We start from the raw sequence: 18,012 nt of genomic DNA on the forward strand, positions 1-18,012 counted from the left end.
TTTGCATGCTTTGTTTAGATTGATTCCACCTCTATGTACTCCTCCCCCTTCAAACCTATATACTCTGCTGTGCTGAGATTTTGTCAGACGACTTTTGATGACTGCAGTGCCACGCAGCGAGTATCTGAATAAAGAGAAACTTCTGTTCAAGATACCCAAAATGTCTCCTGGTCTCTACGAAAAAAATCAGTATAAAGTTCTTACAGACAGTCTTACTTTCCCTATGGGAGAAGCTATGCAGAAGCCAGGGAGAACTTCGGAAGAAACTAGGAAGAATCTTTAGACCCTTACACGGGTTAAGATCTAGAAGACGGCTATGTTACACTACTTTCTTCAATAAACTCTTTTCCCCTGAACTTTGGTCAAGTTTACATGGCTGTATTAGAGAAATCTAATACATATGGCGAGCCACCCAAACAACTGCTCAGCCAAATACAGCAAAATCTAACACAGCTTTACGGCTTTGGCTTTCTAGCAGTTGTTTAGGTTCATGTTTTATAAATTGAATATATATTCTAGTGTCTATTTTTAAGGATTTTTATTTTGGATTTTTTGAAAAACAAACAATTAAAGAAACTACATCATTGATAGAAAAGACCATTTACAGCCAACACAGGCAGTTAACAAAGGCAATTTATGCGTTTTAGTGCTTTTTAACAGTTATTGAGGTTGAGCCAATAATCTAGCACTAGTTCACAAATTTGGTGTTTGAACCAACGTGTTTAACAAACAATTAGCTTGACAGCAGCGGTCTTAAAGGCAAAGTTCCACAGAATAAGGAGTTCTACCATGTGATATGAATGTCCAAGACAAGAATGGGTACCGTTTTTTGGTTTTAGGACAACTTTGATGAAAGGTTTTGATCCACTTCAAACGTTGACTTGTGTGTATATATATATATATATATATATATGCATGTATATATGTTTATATATATAAACTCCAGTGTGTCGATGTGTATATATATATATATATACATATATATATATATATATATATATAGATAGATAGATAGATAGATAGATAGATATACACACACACACACACTTTTGCATTTGCAGACTAGTCCTAGATTTTTAGCCTGATCAGAGCCAAAACCATGCAGAAAGATTCCAATTGTCAATAATTATCTAAAAAGTTGTAATTTCAATTCTTGGTCACTAAGGGGGACTATAACATGGAAAAATATATAAATGGCTATAACTATCCAACCCTTAGTCTCAAAGAAGTCAATGTGGTGTTTTACCTAAGGTGCCAAGACTACCTTTGAGGAATGTCATGTACCTTGAAAACCACAGCTGCCATCAGCCAGTGTTTTGAGCAGCTGTCAGACAAGGAGGCAGATTGAATTAAATTATACCCATAGAGCCCTTTGAGAAATTAAAAAACTGCCACCAGGAGGTGCCTTGGTATTTCTCAGGTGCTCTCACATGCATTTTTCTCGGCACATGCCCACAACGTTCATACCACATGGTAAAACTCCTCATTCTAAGCAACTCAGCCTCTAAGACCACTGCTGTCAAGCAAATTATTTGTCAAATATTGGAGATTTCAAAAGCTAAATTTTGTGAACTAGTCCTTGATTACTGGCTCAACCTCAATAACTGTTAAAAAGCACTAAAACACATACATTTCCTTTGTAAACATGTCCTTTGTAAATGCTTGTGTTGGCTGTAAATGGTCTTTTCTCTCAATTGTGTTAGTGGTTACTTGCTTGCTAAAGAAAACATTACTTTTATTTTTATTTATCTGATTGCAGCTATAATTTAAATGAATGCACATGGGTTTAAGCTGGCTGTAGCTCTAGTGTACATATAAAAATCTGTTATTCAAAGTTAGTTAACCAGTGTTTTCTGTTGAAAGTGGATGACTTAAGTGTTAGTAGTTAAATAATAAACATTAGCAAAATAAGTAAGCAGAGTGTTAGTTCTGCCAGGCCATGTTCAGTCAAGCTGGCATCTTCTGGCTCTCAGCTGATAAAGTTTTCTTTTTCACTTAATGCAGTATTTGTGGAAGTGCAGTCAGTTCTATCAGTGAGGACTAATAGAACAAGACCAGCATGTTAATGCTTCTTGTTGTGAAAAAGACATGAAACAGATGTTTCACTGTTCTGTTTCTGTCTGAATAAAGTATAATAGGCAGGATATAAAAGTATAAAAGACAATAAAGTCTAATTACACATCAAGAACTGTTCTGTTGCCAATACTGTGTTTACATTATTTCTCATATACTGTTAGAGGCAAACTGTTACCTTTTAACCTATTTAAACAGTAATAATAATAATAATAATAACAATAACAATAAAAAAACAATATTTATATAATTTAAATTGGTACACTATATAATAGATGTGACAAACTTTGGGATCACTTTGTGAGTGAACAGAGTTTAAGGACATCCCATCTACCTCAAATGAATGTCTTTTGGATCAGGCGAGTTATCATCATCTTCCCCCTGTAAGACAACACATTCACAAAAGGGTAAAATTAATGAGGAGGTCTGATGTTTTAGTTAAACAAAAATAAAAAACAAAAATAAACACATAAACTCCATAAATAAAAACAATTATTGCATGCATTTGTGAGACAGTAACAGTTAAAGGTGCACTTAGGGCACTAAAGAGACATGTCTATTGACTGTGAAAAACTCCAGAGTGTCGATAGGGGCAGTCATGGCCTAATGGTTAGAGAGTCGGGTTTGTAACCCGAAGGTCGCTGGTTCGATTCCCGATTGTGAATAAACAGTGCTCTTTCCACCTTAAATACCATGACTGAAGTGCCCCTGAGCAAGGCACTGAACCCCCAATTGCTCCCCAGGCACTGGAGCAATGGCTGCCCACTGCTCCGGGTGTGTGTGTGCGTGTTCACTTCTCACTGCTGTGTGTGTGCACTTGTGATGGGTTAAATGCAGAGGACCAATTTCGACTATGGGTCACCATAGTTGACAGTACGTTGTCACTTTCACTTTTTTTTTTTGTGGATGGGTTTCTCTGGGTTTCTGATCATACACCTGCTGCAGGAGGCATGAGAACTGCAGATGTGAACAAAGCAATAAACTGCAGTGTCTGTAATGTAAGACACCTAAGAGCTACAGCAAGACAGTTGATCATCCTTACAGTGCCAAACCACATGTGACCATATGAACCCTCATGTGTTCGAGAAATTGTCTTCAGCTGCTGGACACATAAGAACAACAATTTACAGATAATGTACTCACCCCCTTGTCATTCAAGATGTTCATGCCCTTCTTTCTTCAGCTGTAAAGAAATTATGTTTCTCCTTCAGACGGTCTCGTTCGACGTACGTCGGAACTGACCGACAAAACATCTACTTCGATTGTAAGAAAACGAGCCAATGTCTATTGGCGTGCGATAATTGTCATGTGCTGTATGCTGCGTGTGCTTTCCTTATCGGAGTGGCGGAGAACGAGCTTGTGGGAGGTCTCTCTGCGTGTTGGTGCGGGTGTGACGGCGCAAACAGCGGGTCATTAAGACGAGTGGGAGTGCTCACAACAGGCTTGCATTGTTGTGCGGCCGCGGCCCTGTGCGCCTCAGCACCAGTGGGAGCTAGGGATGGGTAGATCGACACCTAGTGTCGACACACGTTTCGAGTTTTCGACACTAGTGTTCCGAGACGTTAGCTGTGTCCCAAAGTGGAGTGCGCAGACTCCGAAGTGCGTATTTTAAGTTTGAATGCGTCACAGTGGCGTGACGAAGGCTGTCCCAAACTGAAGTGCGTGGACTCCGAAGTGCAAATTTGAAGGGCGATTGCGTCACAGCGTCACGACGTAAGCTGTCCCAATTCAGAATGCACCCTCCGAAGTGCGCATTCCAAGGCCGAATGCATCACCGCGGCGCGACGAATGCTGCCGTAATTCAAAAGCGACTTCAAATGCGGTCTCCGATTCCAAGGAAAATGAAGTGTACATCTGATGGACACTTCGCACCCTACCATATCCCAGCATCACTTGCGCACAGATGACGATGGAATTTATATTCAAAGAACATGATGGGTGAGAGTTCTGTTGGGGAATTCACATTGAAATGTAAGTAAACAAACGTTAGTATTTTGTATGCATGTCCTGCTGTGTCATGTTTTCTAATGTTAAGATTGCAAACCTTTCTTTATATTATAAGTGTTTCAATTTTCTCTTGTTGTAGGACTATTTCAGAAAAAGTGAGCCTGCTGGGGAAAGACTTAAAAAAATACAAAGTAAGCAAGTTAATAGAGTATTTGTTTTCCCGCTGAAATTCATTGTGCTGTTGTTGTTAACAGGCATGGTTTATTTGCTCTGATTTAGGATTGCAAGTGTCACAAATTTTTAATATCTTTTTTTTTGTCACTTTGTCAGTAAAACACTCTGCTGCCGCTGAACATTGAGATGAACAATGCATAATTTGTTTTTATTTATTCATAGTTTTATTTTTATGGTTACTTAACTGCCTAAAATCAGGATTTCTAAATATGTTCACCATCAAGATAACAAACTATTATAAAATCGCACCTTGGTAACATATCAGTCAGTATTTGAACTGCTATATATTTCTGTGTGTATGGTTTTGTGTTTTTTTCATATGTATCTTTACATTATTCAAGTCGGTTCAAACGCAATGAATGCATTTAAAATTGTAATCCGGCAACGATGCAGCAAAACAATACAATTTACCTGGCCATGGTCCTGGCCAAGGCTGAGGTACATCCCCACCATCTCCTCCAGTAAAACATAAAATCTAAAAACAAATATGACCAATGCTGGCTCCATAACTCTTAACGTCTAAACCTGTCAGGATGGCAGCGCCCCTCTCGCACCGTTGCTATGCGACAGGAGCGGTAATCGGGAACACCTGGTAGCGCAATTAGGGAATCCTGCGAAGGTGGAGCGTCTCATGCACTTCGGAGGGTCCATCGTGCACTTCGGAGGCGTGGCATTCGAAGTCCATGCACTTCGAAGTGTGTGCACTCCACTTTGGGACACAGCTAGTGTTCCGAAGCAGTGCTCGAAATGAGGCTGTCACGTGATCTTTGAAAACGAAGCTTCTTTACCTCACTGACACGTTATGCCAGGCTCAAATGCAAAACGCATCGATTGCGCTGTCCCATACCCGTTATTCATTTAGTGCAGTGTTATAACTTTATCGGTCATCGTGCATTTGTATGTAGTTTTTTTTTTTTTTTTTTTACGTGGTGTATCGTTGTTAATTAAAGTACTACTATTAAAAAACAATGACGTGCGATTGAATGTCTTTTCTCTGAATGAAAATTAAAACGCCTTGATAAAAGGACAAAAGTCCTTCCTCAACCACAAACATTTATGCTATATATATATATATATATATATATATATATATATAACACATGAAGCCTTTGCAATTGTATTGTGCAAAATACAATACATTTTGTAAACTCTATCGCTGCACACACACGCCACCTTGCTAATGACATATGCTTATAAAATTCACAAATAAACCTTACAATAAACCCCAATGAACAAAACATCTAAATGACACAATTTGTGTAAGAATTTTTATTGACCACCAGATGGCGTACTAGAGAACTGTATCAAAAGCTTCGAAGCATCAACGTGGTTTGTTGTAAAAGCCTCACTGCTTCAAAATCCTCGTTCGGCACATCCCTAGTGGGAGCATTCCTAAAAGGGCAATACACAGTCTGACGCTGCATCCTTTTAAGGATGACATTCAGACTGTGTGATACTGGATGCGGTCGCTATCTGGACCCTGGTGATGGTCATGATTACTGCTTCGCATGTTTGGGCCTCGGACATGCTGAGGTAGCACTTATGGATGCTTCATGTTTTCACTGCGGAAACATGACCATCTCAGTGTTAAGGTCGAGACTCCAGTATCTGGAGCCCCTGCGTATATTGCCCGATCTAGGTCTTCTTCTGGGCCAGCTCAGAAGAAGCCTACTTCGGTTAATAACCCAGGTGACCTGAGGTTACAGTGAGGAGCACCCCGCCGAGTCAACCTCCCCGGGCTCCTCACTCCTCCATGACACTGCAACCTGTGGAGCTTCCAGAAGGGCGTACTGATCTGTCTTGTGGGGTACCAGTCGTCACTTTTGGGGCTCCCCCGGATGACCAGATGTCGATCGCTGCATCAGAGGGTAAGCGTATGTCTTCCGGCGATGAAGATTCGGCTGCGTTGCCCCCTTTGGGTGTGGCAGACCCAGAAATGGCTGCTATGCTTTCCTGGGCCGCCGTGAGTGTCGGGCTCGAGTGGAATCCTCCACCGTGTCCCGAACCCTCGCGGCTGGACGACTGGTTTCTTGGGGCGGCCCGGGCTGGTTCTCAGTACCCCACCCCAGTTCCTTTCTTTCCAGAAGTGCATGAGGAAGTGACCAAGTTGTGGACGGCACCTTTTTCTGCCCGAAACCCATCTGGTCCTTCCTCCATCCTCACTACCCTCGATGGCGGAGTGGCGAAAGGGTACGTGGAGCTCCCTCCAGTGGAGTGGTCTGTGGCAATGCGGCTGTGTCCCAAGACCTCTAACTCTTGGCGGGGTAATCCGCGTCTCCCCTCCCGGGCGTGTAAGTTCTCTTCCTCATTGGCAGTTAAGGCTTACACAGCTTGTGGAGAAGCCGCCTCCGCCCTGCATGCCATGGCGCTCCTGCAGGTCCACCAGGCCAAAGCGCTCCAGGAACTGCACGAGGGTAGTTCCGACCCGGGGTTATGCAGGAACTGCGGGCAGCAACGGACCTCGCCCTACGGGCGACGAAAGTTACTGCACGTTCCCTGGGTCGGGCGATGTCCACCTTAGTGGTCCAGGAACGCCACCTATGGCTGAGCCTGGCAGATATGCGTGAGCCAGCAAAGTTCGGTTCCTCAACGCCCCTGTCTGTCAGGTCAGTCTCTTTGGCGACGCCGTTGAAAGCTCTGCCCAGCGGTTTTCAGCGGCACAGAAGCAGACGGAGGCGAACAAACATATCCTGCCCCGACGATCAGCTGCTGCCTCCACCCAGTCGTCGGTGGCAGCCCCTCCATCTGCTCATCGCTGAGGGCGACCCCTGGTGGCCACCCCCGCCCCTGCCCAGCCTAAGCAGCAGCCTCCACCTAGGCGGCAGGTGGCTGGCCGCAGGGGGAGCGCCCAGCCCATCCAGCCTCTCGCCAAACCAGGTGGCAGGCATAGGAGCAAGCGACCCTGAGACAGGCGACCCAGAGATGGGAGGATCTGCTCTCCGGGAGATGGTGTCGGCACCACTTCCTCCCCCGGAGGAGGGCCGGGTGGACAATCTTTTGTTTCCTTTTGTTTTTGTTCCGCTGCTGGCTCTTCGGAGCCCAGCGGTACCCACATTTTCAAAAGAAGAGCAATTTCCTCCATCTCTGGGTCACAAGAGGGCACGGTTGACGGTGTGAGACGTGTTGCAGACACCTTGCCACTCCCTTCCCCCTCTCTCTTCACCAGCAGGCAGCAGTGTGTGGTTAGTGGACACCACCGAGCCTTCTCACACATCCTCTGGCCCACCCTGGAACCAGGTTGGTGTGGCGCGGCTAACGCAGACTCCACTTCGGGCCGCCTCAGTGCCTCCCGGGTCGGGTCCCTGTGTTCCACCTCGCTGCTCCACCCCGGGTACGTCAGTGGTACCGCTGGTTCCGCTTGCACGGTATCTGGGAGCCTGGCTAGCGCTCCCCAGGCCGTCTCGCTGGCTCATCCGTACTGTAATGACCACTTGCCCCTTGTTGTTTTATTTTAAGGCGTCACTAGAGGGCGCAAGGGAACTTAAGGAGCGGCCCGGGCTGGTTCTCAGTACCCCACCCCAGTTCCTTTCTTTCCAGAAGTGCATGAGGAAGTGACCAAGTTGTGGACGGCAAGTTTATTATATCGTGAAATTGTGTTTAGCCCCCCTTTTTTTTTCTTGGCAATAGCGGGACGAGGTACGTTAAATTTATAATGTATTTCATGCTGTTGTGTTTACTTCTTATTTTGTGGAAAAGTAATCCTGTTTGAGTGCATCACGCTGTTTAATGCTGTTAAATTTATATTGTCACATATTGCATACGTACTGCTGGAGTTTAATTTCTGTTATGTTTCTTTTGTATAGTTTTACGGTGATAAAGCATGCAGTATGGATAAGGTTGAGCGTGGTGCATTGAAGTGCTGTGATGTAAAGGAGTAAAATAATCACGGCATTATTTAAATTTATTGCACCAAAGCTTAATAAAACTGCACACACCCGTCAAGACTCTCTGCTTTAAATCTTGGACGTGCCAAAGGGGCCGCTACACGTACCATCAGACTCGGCTATGCGATTCAGCTCGCCCGGCGTCCACCCAAGTTCAGGGACATTCACTTCACCTCTGTGCGGAGCAGCGATGCCCCTGTCTCGGGACCAGTTGTGCGAACACAGGCACATGGTGCTCCGACACCTCAGCCTGCTGGGACTTCGGGTCAACTGGGAAAAGAACAAACTCTCCCCGGTGCAGAGGACCTCTTTTCTTGGTGTGGAGTTGGACTCGCTCAATCGGACAGTGCGACTCACAGAGGAACGTGTCCAGTCAGTGCTGAACTGTTTGAATTCGTTCAGAGACAGGACAGCGGCCCCACTGAAACTTTTTCAGAGGCTCCTGGGGCATATGGCATCCGCAGCCGCAGTAACGCCGCTCAGGTTGCTTCATATAAGGCCGCTTCAGCACTGGCTTCACGGCCGAGTCCGGAGATGGGCGTGGCAGAGCGGCATGCACCGGGTACCCATCACCCCATACTGTCGCCAAACCTTCGCCCCATGGTCGGACCCTTCTTTTCTACAGGCGGGAGTCCCTCTAGATCAGGTGTCCAGGCATGCTGTGGTGTTCACGGAGCAGCTGCTACATGGCAAGCGCGTGCTGGTCCGTATGGACAACACTGCGACCGTTGCGTACATCAACCATCAGGGTGGCCTACGCTCCCGTCGCATGTGGCAACTCGTCCGCCATCTCCTCCTCTGGAGTCAGAATCATCTGAGGTCGCTTCGGGCCATTCATATCCCCGGAGTGCTCAATCGTGCAGCCGACGAGCTCTCACGACAGCCTGTGCTTCCGGGAGAATGGCGATTCCATCCTCAGGTGGTCCAGCTGATTTGGGACTTCTTCGGAGCCGCACAGGTAGACCTGTTTGCCTCTCCGGACTCGACCCATTGCAAGTTGTTTTACTCCCTGACCGAGGGCACCCTCGGCATGGATGCGCTGGCGCACAGCTGGCCCCAGGGCCTTCACAAATATGCATTTTCCCCCGAATGAGCCTTCTTCCAGAGACACTGTGCAAAGTCAGGGAGGACGGGGAGCAGGTCCTGTTAGTTGCGCCATACTGGCCCAACCGAACTTGGTTTTCAGAACTTATGCTCCTCACGACGGCCCCTCCTTGGCCCATTCCTCTGAGGAAGAATCTGCTTTCTCAGAAATGGGGCACTCTCCGGCACCCATGTCCAGACCTCTGTAAACTTCATGTCTGACTCCCCAAGGAGTGGTAGACACCATCACTTCCACTAGAGCCCCCTCTACGAGGCGCCTCTACCGGGAAGACCCCCGAAGATGTCTGGTCAGAATCGTGCTTTCCTTCCTGCAGGATAGCTTGGAGCATGGCTGGGGCATATGGCATCCGCAGCCGCAGTAACGCCGCTCAGGTTAGAGCTGAAGCGGCCTTATATACTTTTTAATTTTAAACACTTGTCTTGTCTTTCTCTCCCTGACAGTTAGGGTATGTCAAAAAACTCCAATCGTATTTTCTCCCTCAACTTCAAAAATCATTTCAAAGTCATCCTACATCGCTGCAGAAGTACCGACCCAGTCTTTGCAAAATGAACATGCAAAGAAGATCAAACACCCTTAACAAAAAAGTATATATATATAGGACAATTTTGAAGTTAAGGGAGAACATGAGATTGGAATTTGGCATTAAAATGTATATAAATTGTATTATTTTTGTGAAAATAACTGATTGTTACGCTAGATAAGACCCTTCTTCCTCGGCTGGGATCGCTTTCAACCACATTTGGGATCGTTTGTAGCCCCATTTAAACTGCATTTGGAAGTTCAAACTAGGGGTGCCATAGAAGTCCACTATATGGAAAAAAAAAATCCTGAAATGTTTTCCTCAAAAATCATAATTTCTTTACGTCTGAAGAAAGAAAGACATGAACATCTTGGATGACAAGGGGGTGAATACACTATATGTGAATCTTTGTTCTGGAAGTGGACTTCTCCTTTAATGTTCAAAATTTATTCCTAACCTACAAATATCATCCTAATATATTCCTGCTTTGCAGAAGTGAACGTGCAAAAAAGGTCAAATGCCCTTAACAAAAAAAGGTAAAATGGCGATGTAGGTCAATTTTAAAGTTAGAGGAGAAAATGAAATGGAGAAATGAAGTTTTTTGACATACCCTACATACCCATACCCTAACTGTATTGATCCGGATTACACAGAGTATGCATGCGCATGGCAGAGCTAGACGAGCATTTGAGGTTAAAAAGTATATAATTTTTTATTTTTATTTATTTTTTATTTTTTGTGATGATGACCAATTAATGACCAATTGGTAAGACCATTATTCCTCGGCTGGGATCGTTTAGAGCCCTTTGAAGCTGCATTAAAACTTTTGTTCTGGAAGTGAACTGCTCTTTTAATACAATGTCTTAAACTGCATCAAATGGACATCTTCATTACTATAAACTTGACCTATTGTTATTTAAATATCACATCTAGAATTCTTTAAACTGATGTATTGCTGTTTTCTAATAAGACAATTGCTCTGTTATAAAAGTTGCACTTTGTGTTGGCATATTAACTGTTACTTAGTTTATTTGGAAGTTCTTTGTGTTTTTGGGTGTTTTGACACGGTTTCAGTGGTAAATATCCGCTTCTGTGTTGTTACAAATTCATCATGTCTTGAAATCCCTCGGCATGGATGCGCTGGCGCACAGCTGGCCCCAGGGCCTTCACAAATATGCATTTTCCCCCGAATGAGCCTTCTTCCAGAGACACTGTGCAAAGTCAGGGAGGACGGGGAGCAGGTCCTGTTAGTTGCGCCATACTGGCCCAACCGAACTTGGTTTTCAGAACTTATGCTCCTCACGACGGCCCCTCCTTGGCCCATTCCTCTGAGGAAGAATCTGCTTTCTCAGAAATGGGGCACTCTCCGGCACCCATGTCCAGACCTCTGTAAACTTCATGTCTGACTCCCCAAGGAGTGGTAGACACCATCACTTCCACTAGAGCCCCCTCTACGAGGCGCCTCTACCGGGAAGACCCCCGAAGATGTCTGGTCAGAATCGTGCTTTCCTTCCTGCAGGATAGCTTGGAGCAAAGGCTGTTTCCCTTTGTGTATGTTGCCGCAATAGCCGCACATCACGATGCAGTTGATGGTAAGTCCCTGGGTAAGCACGACCTGGTCGTCAGGTTCCTTAGAGGGGCGAAGAGGTTGAATCCTCCTCGTCCTATGTCGATACCCTCTTGGGACCTGTCTCTGGTGCTTACGACACTGCAGAGACCTCCCTTTAAACCACTGCAGTCAGCTGAGTTGAAATCCTGTCACTAAAGACAGTTTCCCTGACTGCATTGGCTTCCATCAAGAGGGTAGGGGAACTGCAAGCATTTTCGGTTGACGAAACATGCCTAGAATTTGGGCAGGCTAACTCTCATGTTGTCCTGAGACCCCGGCCTGGATATGTGCCCAAGGTTCCTAGCACTCCCTTTAGGGACCAGGTAGTGAGCCTGCAAGCGCTGCCCTCAGAGGAGGCAGACCCAGCCCTAGCTTTTCTCTGTCCCATCCGTGCTCTGCGGTTGTATGTGAACTGAACCCAAGCTTTAGGACCTCGGGCTGGGTGACACCATACACATTCACTAGATTCTATAGCCTACGTGTAGAGCCGGTATCTTCCCATGTACTCGCCCCTAGTGGCCAGTAGCACGGAGAGCCCGTTCCAGGTGTCGTCTTGCAACGCCACTCCCGCTCCTCCATATGTGTAAACTACCACATGTTACCTCCCTACGGACAGGATGTGGCCACAACAGCATTCCCTTCCCTTCTAGGATATCTTTCCCAGCGTTATCCAATAGTCACTCTGAGTTGGTCTTGAGGAACAGCAGTCACTTACCTTCTCTGCTTAGAGCCCTGACTTCCGCTCCAACAAGTGGGTGTGGCCAGGAGTCTCATGCAGAGCACTGGAAGGGCCAGCGACAGTGGCGTGTTGGTAGATATCCCCAATTCGTCGGTCAGTTCCGACGTACGTCGAACGAGACCGACTGAAGGGGAACGTCTCGGTTACATATGTAACCCTCGTTCCCTGAAGGAGGGAACGGAGACTTACGTCCCATCATCACAGTCGTTGTACCTCCGCTGTACGGCTGAGTCACTAGCTCGGCTCCTCAGCGGAAAAGCAAATATGCGACAATTATCGCATGCCAATAGACAGTAGATTGGTCTCCCAAAGCGATCCCCAATTCGTTGGTCAGTTCCGACGTACGTCTCCGTTCCCTCCTTCAGGGAGCAAGGGTTACATACATAACAGAGACGTTTTTGAGGGAAACATTTCAGGATTTTTCTCCATATAATGGACTGATATGGTGCCCTGAGTTTGAACGTCCAAAATGCAGTTTAAATGCGGCTTCAAACGATCCCAGATGCGGTTCTAAACTATCCCAGTCAAGGAAGAAGGGTCTTATCTAGCAAAACAATTGGTTATTTTCATTCAAAAAATACAATTTAAATACTTTTTAATTTTAAACACTTGTCTTGTCTTTCTCTCCCTGAACTCTGTGTATTCTGGTTCAAGACAGTTAGGGTATGTCAAAAAACTCCAATCGTATTTTCTCCCTCAACTTCAAAAATCATTTCAAAGTCATCCTACATCGCTGCAGAAGTACCGACCCAGTCTTTGCAAAATGAACATGCAAAGAAGATCAAACACCCTTAACAAAAAAGTATATATATATAGGACAATTTTGAAGTTAAGGGAGAACATGAGATTGGAATTTGGCATTAAAATGTATATAAATTGTATTATTTTTGTGAAAATAACTGATTGTTACGCTAGATAAGACCCTTCTTCCTCGGCTGGGATCGCTTTCAACCACATTTGGGATCGTTTGTAGCCCCATTTAAACTGCATTTGGAAGTTCAAACTAGGGGTGCCATAGAAGTCCACTATATGGAAAAAAAAAATCCTGAAATGTTTTCCTCAAAAATCATAATTTCTTTACGTCTGAAGAAAGAAAGACATGAACATCTTGGATGACAAGGGGGTGAATACACTATATGTGAATCTTTGTTCTGGAAGTGGACTTCTCCTTTAATGTTCAAAATTTATTCCTAAACCTACAAATATCATCCTAATATATTCCTGCTTTGCAGAAGTGAACGTGCAAAAAAGGTCAAATGCCCTTAACAAAAAAAGGTAAAATGGCGATGTAGGTCAATTTTAAAGTTAGAGGAGAAAATGAAATGGAGAAATGAAGTTTTTGACATACCCTACATACCCATACCCTAACTGTATTGATCCGGATTACACAGAGTATGCATGCGCATGGCAGAGCTAGACGAGCATTTGAGGTTAAAAAGTATATAATTTTTTATTTTTATTTATTTTTTATTTTTTGTGATGATGACCAATTAATGACCAATTGGTAAGACCATTATTCCTCGGCTGGGATCGTTTAGAGCCCTTTGAAGCTGCATTAAAACTTTTGTTCTGGAAGTGAACTGCTCTTTTAATACAATGTCTTAAACTGCATCAAATGGACATCTTCATTACTATAAACTTGACCTATTGTTATTTAAATATCACATCTAGAATTCTTTAAACTGATGTATTGCTGTTTTCTAATAAGACAATTGCTCTGTTATAAAAGTTGCACTTTGTGTTGGCATATTAACTGTTACTTAGTTTATTTGGAAGTTCTTTGTGTTTTTGGGTGTTTTGACACGGTTTCAGTGGTAAATATCCGCTTCTGTGTTGTTACAAATTCATCATGTCTTGAAATCATAAAATCTTATTGAAATTATAAAATGATATCTTGTTAAATCAGCTGTATGTAATACTTACAATCTGTTATAATACTGAAAGGCCCCTGCGGTTACGGTAAACCACACCAGCAGCTACAGCAGCAACCAGCAGAACAGCAACAACAACTACTCCTGCTACAGCAGCTGCAGGCAAACCTGAATCTGGAACAGCTAAAGACAGACAGTCATTATTACTAGAGAGTGAATGATAATAAATCCAATATTTGACAATATCTTCAAATTATATTTACTGCTTGTGTGTGTGTGCACTTGGATGGGTTAAATGCAAAGCACAAATTTCAAGTATTTTACACCACACCTGGCCACACATCACGTCACCTTTACTTTCTACTTCAGTCATCAGTTGCATGATATTGATTCAACTGATAAATGGTGCATTTTGTATTTTCTTCTAGCAACCGCAGTCAAAACAACATCACAGCATGTTTAGCTCAACAGGAAGCAGCATGGCTCACAGGTAAACTGGCTGATATTATTCATTATTGTTTTTTTAAACAGTCCACAACCCAACACATATTGGGTTGTAATTATTATTATTATTATTATTATTATTATTATTATTTTAATTCCTCAAAGGAAAATGCATTGAATGGCTCAGTTACTTACCAGTGACAGAAACACTGAATCTTCTTACTCTGGTGATACTGAATTTGCTGCTGCTGATGATGATGATCTTAAGTTTATATTCTCCAGAGTCTGTGATTCTGGTGTTTGTGATGAGCAGAGATCCAGTCTGATGATCCAGCTTCAGTCTGTCTCTGAATCTCTTATTACACTGATCATCTGTACAGATCTTACTCTGATCTCCAGTGATTTCAGCGATGAGAGTATCATTAAAATACCACATCATCACATCATTTGGGGATTTTATTACACCAGCATCTAAAGAGACAGATTCTCCCTCCTTTTTTTCATATAGCTCAGTAGCAGGAACATCTGAAACCAAAAAAAAAAAAAAAAAAAACAGCTACTGGAGGATCTTGTATTTTAAACATGTATTTTAAACTGCATTCAAACACTTATTAAATGACTTACCAGTGACGGAAATACTGAAGTTCTTTTCACTGTCACTGCTGCTGATGATTTTTAGTTTATATTCCCCAGAGTCTGTGTTTGTGATGTTTGTGATGGTCAGAGATCCAGTCTGATTGTCCAGATTCAGTCTGTCTCTGAATCTCTCAGTTCCTTCATTACACTGAACATCTGTACAGATATAACTGAGATCTCCACTGATTTGAGCGATGCGAACACCACTGAAATACCAGATAATATCCTCTTGGTTCTTTGTTTCAACCCCTGTGTGTAGAGTGACTGAATCTCCCTCCACTGCTAACACTGACACTTTGTCTGTATAAACACCAGACAGACCTGAAGAAAAAAAAAACACAAATTATACACACACCCTTTCCCTATGCATATATTTATATTTAAACATTCAATTAAACATTTTCATTCACTCATAAAAAATATTACATAGATGACTAGTACCCGCAAAAAAAAATACATGAGAATTATTTTACACCATTAAGACAATACTGTGCAATGTTTTCTATTTTAGAAATATATTTTAGCCCTTCATCTCTGATGTGAATAACATTTGGGCCCTTATTTAATGAATTTATCAGAAGCTTTTAAAGGGGTCCTTCAGCATCAGCATGACATCAGAGCAAGGCGGACGTAACTTGGACACATTTCTAACCGGCATGCACCTTGCGGTGATCACCGGCGATTCTGCCCAGAATTTGCTCATCTCAAACGAGCCTAGTGTTTCAGTATTGCCACGCCCCTTGACAAAGAAGCAAGTTCCATGTACAACTGTTAGCGCAAACTAGATTAAAGTGATTCTTACTTTTTAAATATGGATATTTTTCTTACAAAAATACATTGATTGGCGAAAGGAGACCTTTATTAGCCACCGCGCTGCCGTTCGTTGAAGCGGATCTCAGCGCTGCATCGTTAGGGTAATCCTCATCCCTATGTCCACCAACAATTCGAATTTCTGTGGGCGGGCTTTAAATTAATGATATTCTAGTGGACCACGTTGTGACATCATTACATGCGGAAAACAAACGTTGTAGTTCTTGAAAATGGATTTTTTAAAAACCAAACATCTCCCTTTGAAGTGGACTTTGAGATTTGTAACTTTGTAGATCTTTTTTATGCCCAAAGATACACACCACACACTGACTAAAGTTCAAAAATTGAAAAAGCGTAATAGGACCCCTTTAACCAAAGAGAGTCACACAGCATTCAAGCTACATTTGATTAGTTTATGTACTGATATGAAATTTTACTTTTTTTACTTTTACTTAAGTTACTTGTTTATACCCAGTAACGTGATTATTTACACCATTTTCGCCAAACGACACTGATCTGATCTCGTTTTAACTGCGATAGCATCGCTTTTTTATTGTTAAAATGTGTTTCAGTGACCATCGATTTCTGTGAACAGTAGGCTCTGTTCTCATCCTAACAGTTTTCCCAACAATATTCCTTATCCAAACATGACTATAGCGCCCAATACGTATAGGCCTATAGGCCACAGAAACTGGCGGAAGAGACTGTAAAATCTCACCATGTTCGAGTGAATACCAAACCACTGCGAGTACATTAAAGGCAAGCTTCATTATCATAAATTTCCCCCTAAGAAAACGAATGGAAATTCTGAGTCATCTGTGGTGTTGCTCTTCAACGAAAGGTGTTAACCACAACCTTTAGAAAGACAGCCGGACACCAAACCGAAAGTGAGGGCGGATCTTACGTTTTTAACCCATTTAAGCCCACCGGCAAGTATATATATATATATATATATATAAACTACATTAAAGCTGAAATACACAACCCGAATGATGACAGCATTTTTTAATCTTTTTTTAATCTGTTTAATCTCTGTTTTTACTTCTTTTCGTCGTTTTCTAAGAGGCTGAATCCAGCTTCTTATTCGCAGTTTCTTATTGACGCTATCCGTTCCACCTTAAAAACGCGACGCTTCCGTCTTTCTGACGGTGCGTTTCCACTGTCACGGTCACGTAGTAAACGCTCACGGGGTGCATTATGGGATTGAAAGCGGCGCGGAGAAAGCGTTGGAGCGCTCATTGCCAATAGAAAACAATGCAAAAAAGCAGTGGCTTTGTAGCGTTGCCGGCGGCACTGGGCGTAGATCTGATGCTGTAGTGGAAACAGCGTCAGGCTCGTTTGAGATGCGCCTCGCCTTGCCTGAAATGTAGGCGAGAGTAGGCGGCTGCAGTGAGGGGAGGAGTGAAATAAGTGCAGTCAAGACGGACAGTTCGGACCTTTCCAAGTAGAACAGATACCTATGAGATCAAAGGCGGATACCGCGTTATCACACTCACGAGCTGTGTTGCTGATAAACATGATATGGCTCTGTTGTGTTTATATGAAAATAAATACACACTCAAAGTGCTTGCTATTTAATTCCATACGAAAGGCGTATTTATCCTTTTTTTTTTTTTTTTTTTTTTTTTTTTTTTACTTTAATACAAATGTGTATTTTAGATTTTTATAGAAATATGACAACAATCATATATCTCTCACAGAGATCGCACTGGCATAGTGTTTGGGAATATTCATGCATAATTTGAATACATAACCACATGAAATTAGATAAAAACAATCAAACATTTTAGAACAGAACGGCAACATCACGGTTGTCTGAACCAATGAGCATTAAGCACTGCGGTCACGCCAGCCGCGTCTTGAAAATACACGGTCACGCCAGCCGCACTTTTTTTTTCTGTTGTGCATCTATTCGCGTACTTACGGTATGGGTGCTGGGAGCGGTCAAAAAGATGCTGTCAGACCGGCGTTTTCTTTATGCTTTAGCTGATATTTTCAGTAGATTGCTGTTCACGAATATTACTGCATAAAACCTAATTTTACCCTTAAAAGACCAGAATGTAAAAAATAGTAGTACAATTACCGATTTTTTTAAACATTGATTTGAATGAATCTGAATACATTACATGCTATATATATA

At 43.1% G+C, this 18,012-nt stretch overlaps 2 protein-coding genes and 1 long non-coding RNA gene across 20 annotated transcripts in view; 1 reads left to right on the plus strand and 2 right to left on the minus strand.

The window, feature by feature from the left end:
* LOC127154068 (uncharacterized) overlaps window positions 1-18,012 on the minus strand; it is a 301,907-nt gene that overhangs the window by 116,606 nt on the left and 167,289 nt on the right. The window lies entirely within an intron of this gene.
* The window catches only part of LOC127154076 (uncharacterized), a 194,327-nt gene that overhangs the window by 90,335 nt on the left and 85,980 nt on the right, over window positions 1-18,012 (plus strand). The gene's annotated exons all lie outside the window — the stretch shown is intronic.
* Window positions 1,850-16,744, minus strand: LOC127154071 (junctional adhesion molecule C-like). Its single transcript, XM_051095474.1, has 5 exons — window positions 16,591-16,744; window positions 15,051-15,383; window positions 14,622-14,951; window positions 14,035-14,165; window positions 1,850-2,454 (listed from the first exon to the last, which is right to left on the minus strand). The coding sequence occupies exons 1-4, from the start codon at window positions 16,646-16,648 to the stop codon at window positions 14,041-14,043; spliced, it is 846 nt and encodes a 281-aa protein (XP_050951431.1). The 5' UTR covers window positions 16,649-16,744; the 3' UTR covers window positions 1,850-2,454; window positions 14,035-14,040.

This window comes from Labeo rohita, chromosome 22 (genome assembly GCF_022985175.1).
Source record: "Labeo rohita strain BAU-BD-2019 chromosome 22, IGBB_LRoh.1.0, whole genome shotgun sequence".
Taxonomy (NCBI): domain Eukaryota; kingdom Metazoa; phylum Chordata; class Actinopteri; order Cypriniformes; family Cyprinidae; genus Labeo; species Labeo rohita.

Coding starts and splice junctions, on each gene's coding strand:
- LOC127154071 (XM_051095474.1), bottom strand. CDS start 16,648: ATGATAATGAAGCTTGCCTTTAATGTACTCGCAGTGGTTTGGTATTCA. Junction 14,952..15,050: donor CTTCAGTATTTCCGTCACTG/GTAAGTCATTTA, acceptor TTTTGGTTTCAG/ATGTTCCTGCTACTGAGCTA. Junction 14,166..14,621: donor ATTCAGTGTTTCTGTCACTG/GTAAGTAACTGA, acceptor GTCTGTCTTTAG/CTGTTCCAGATTCAGGTTTG.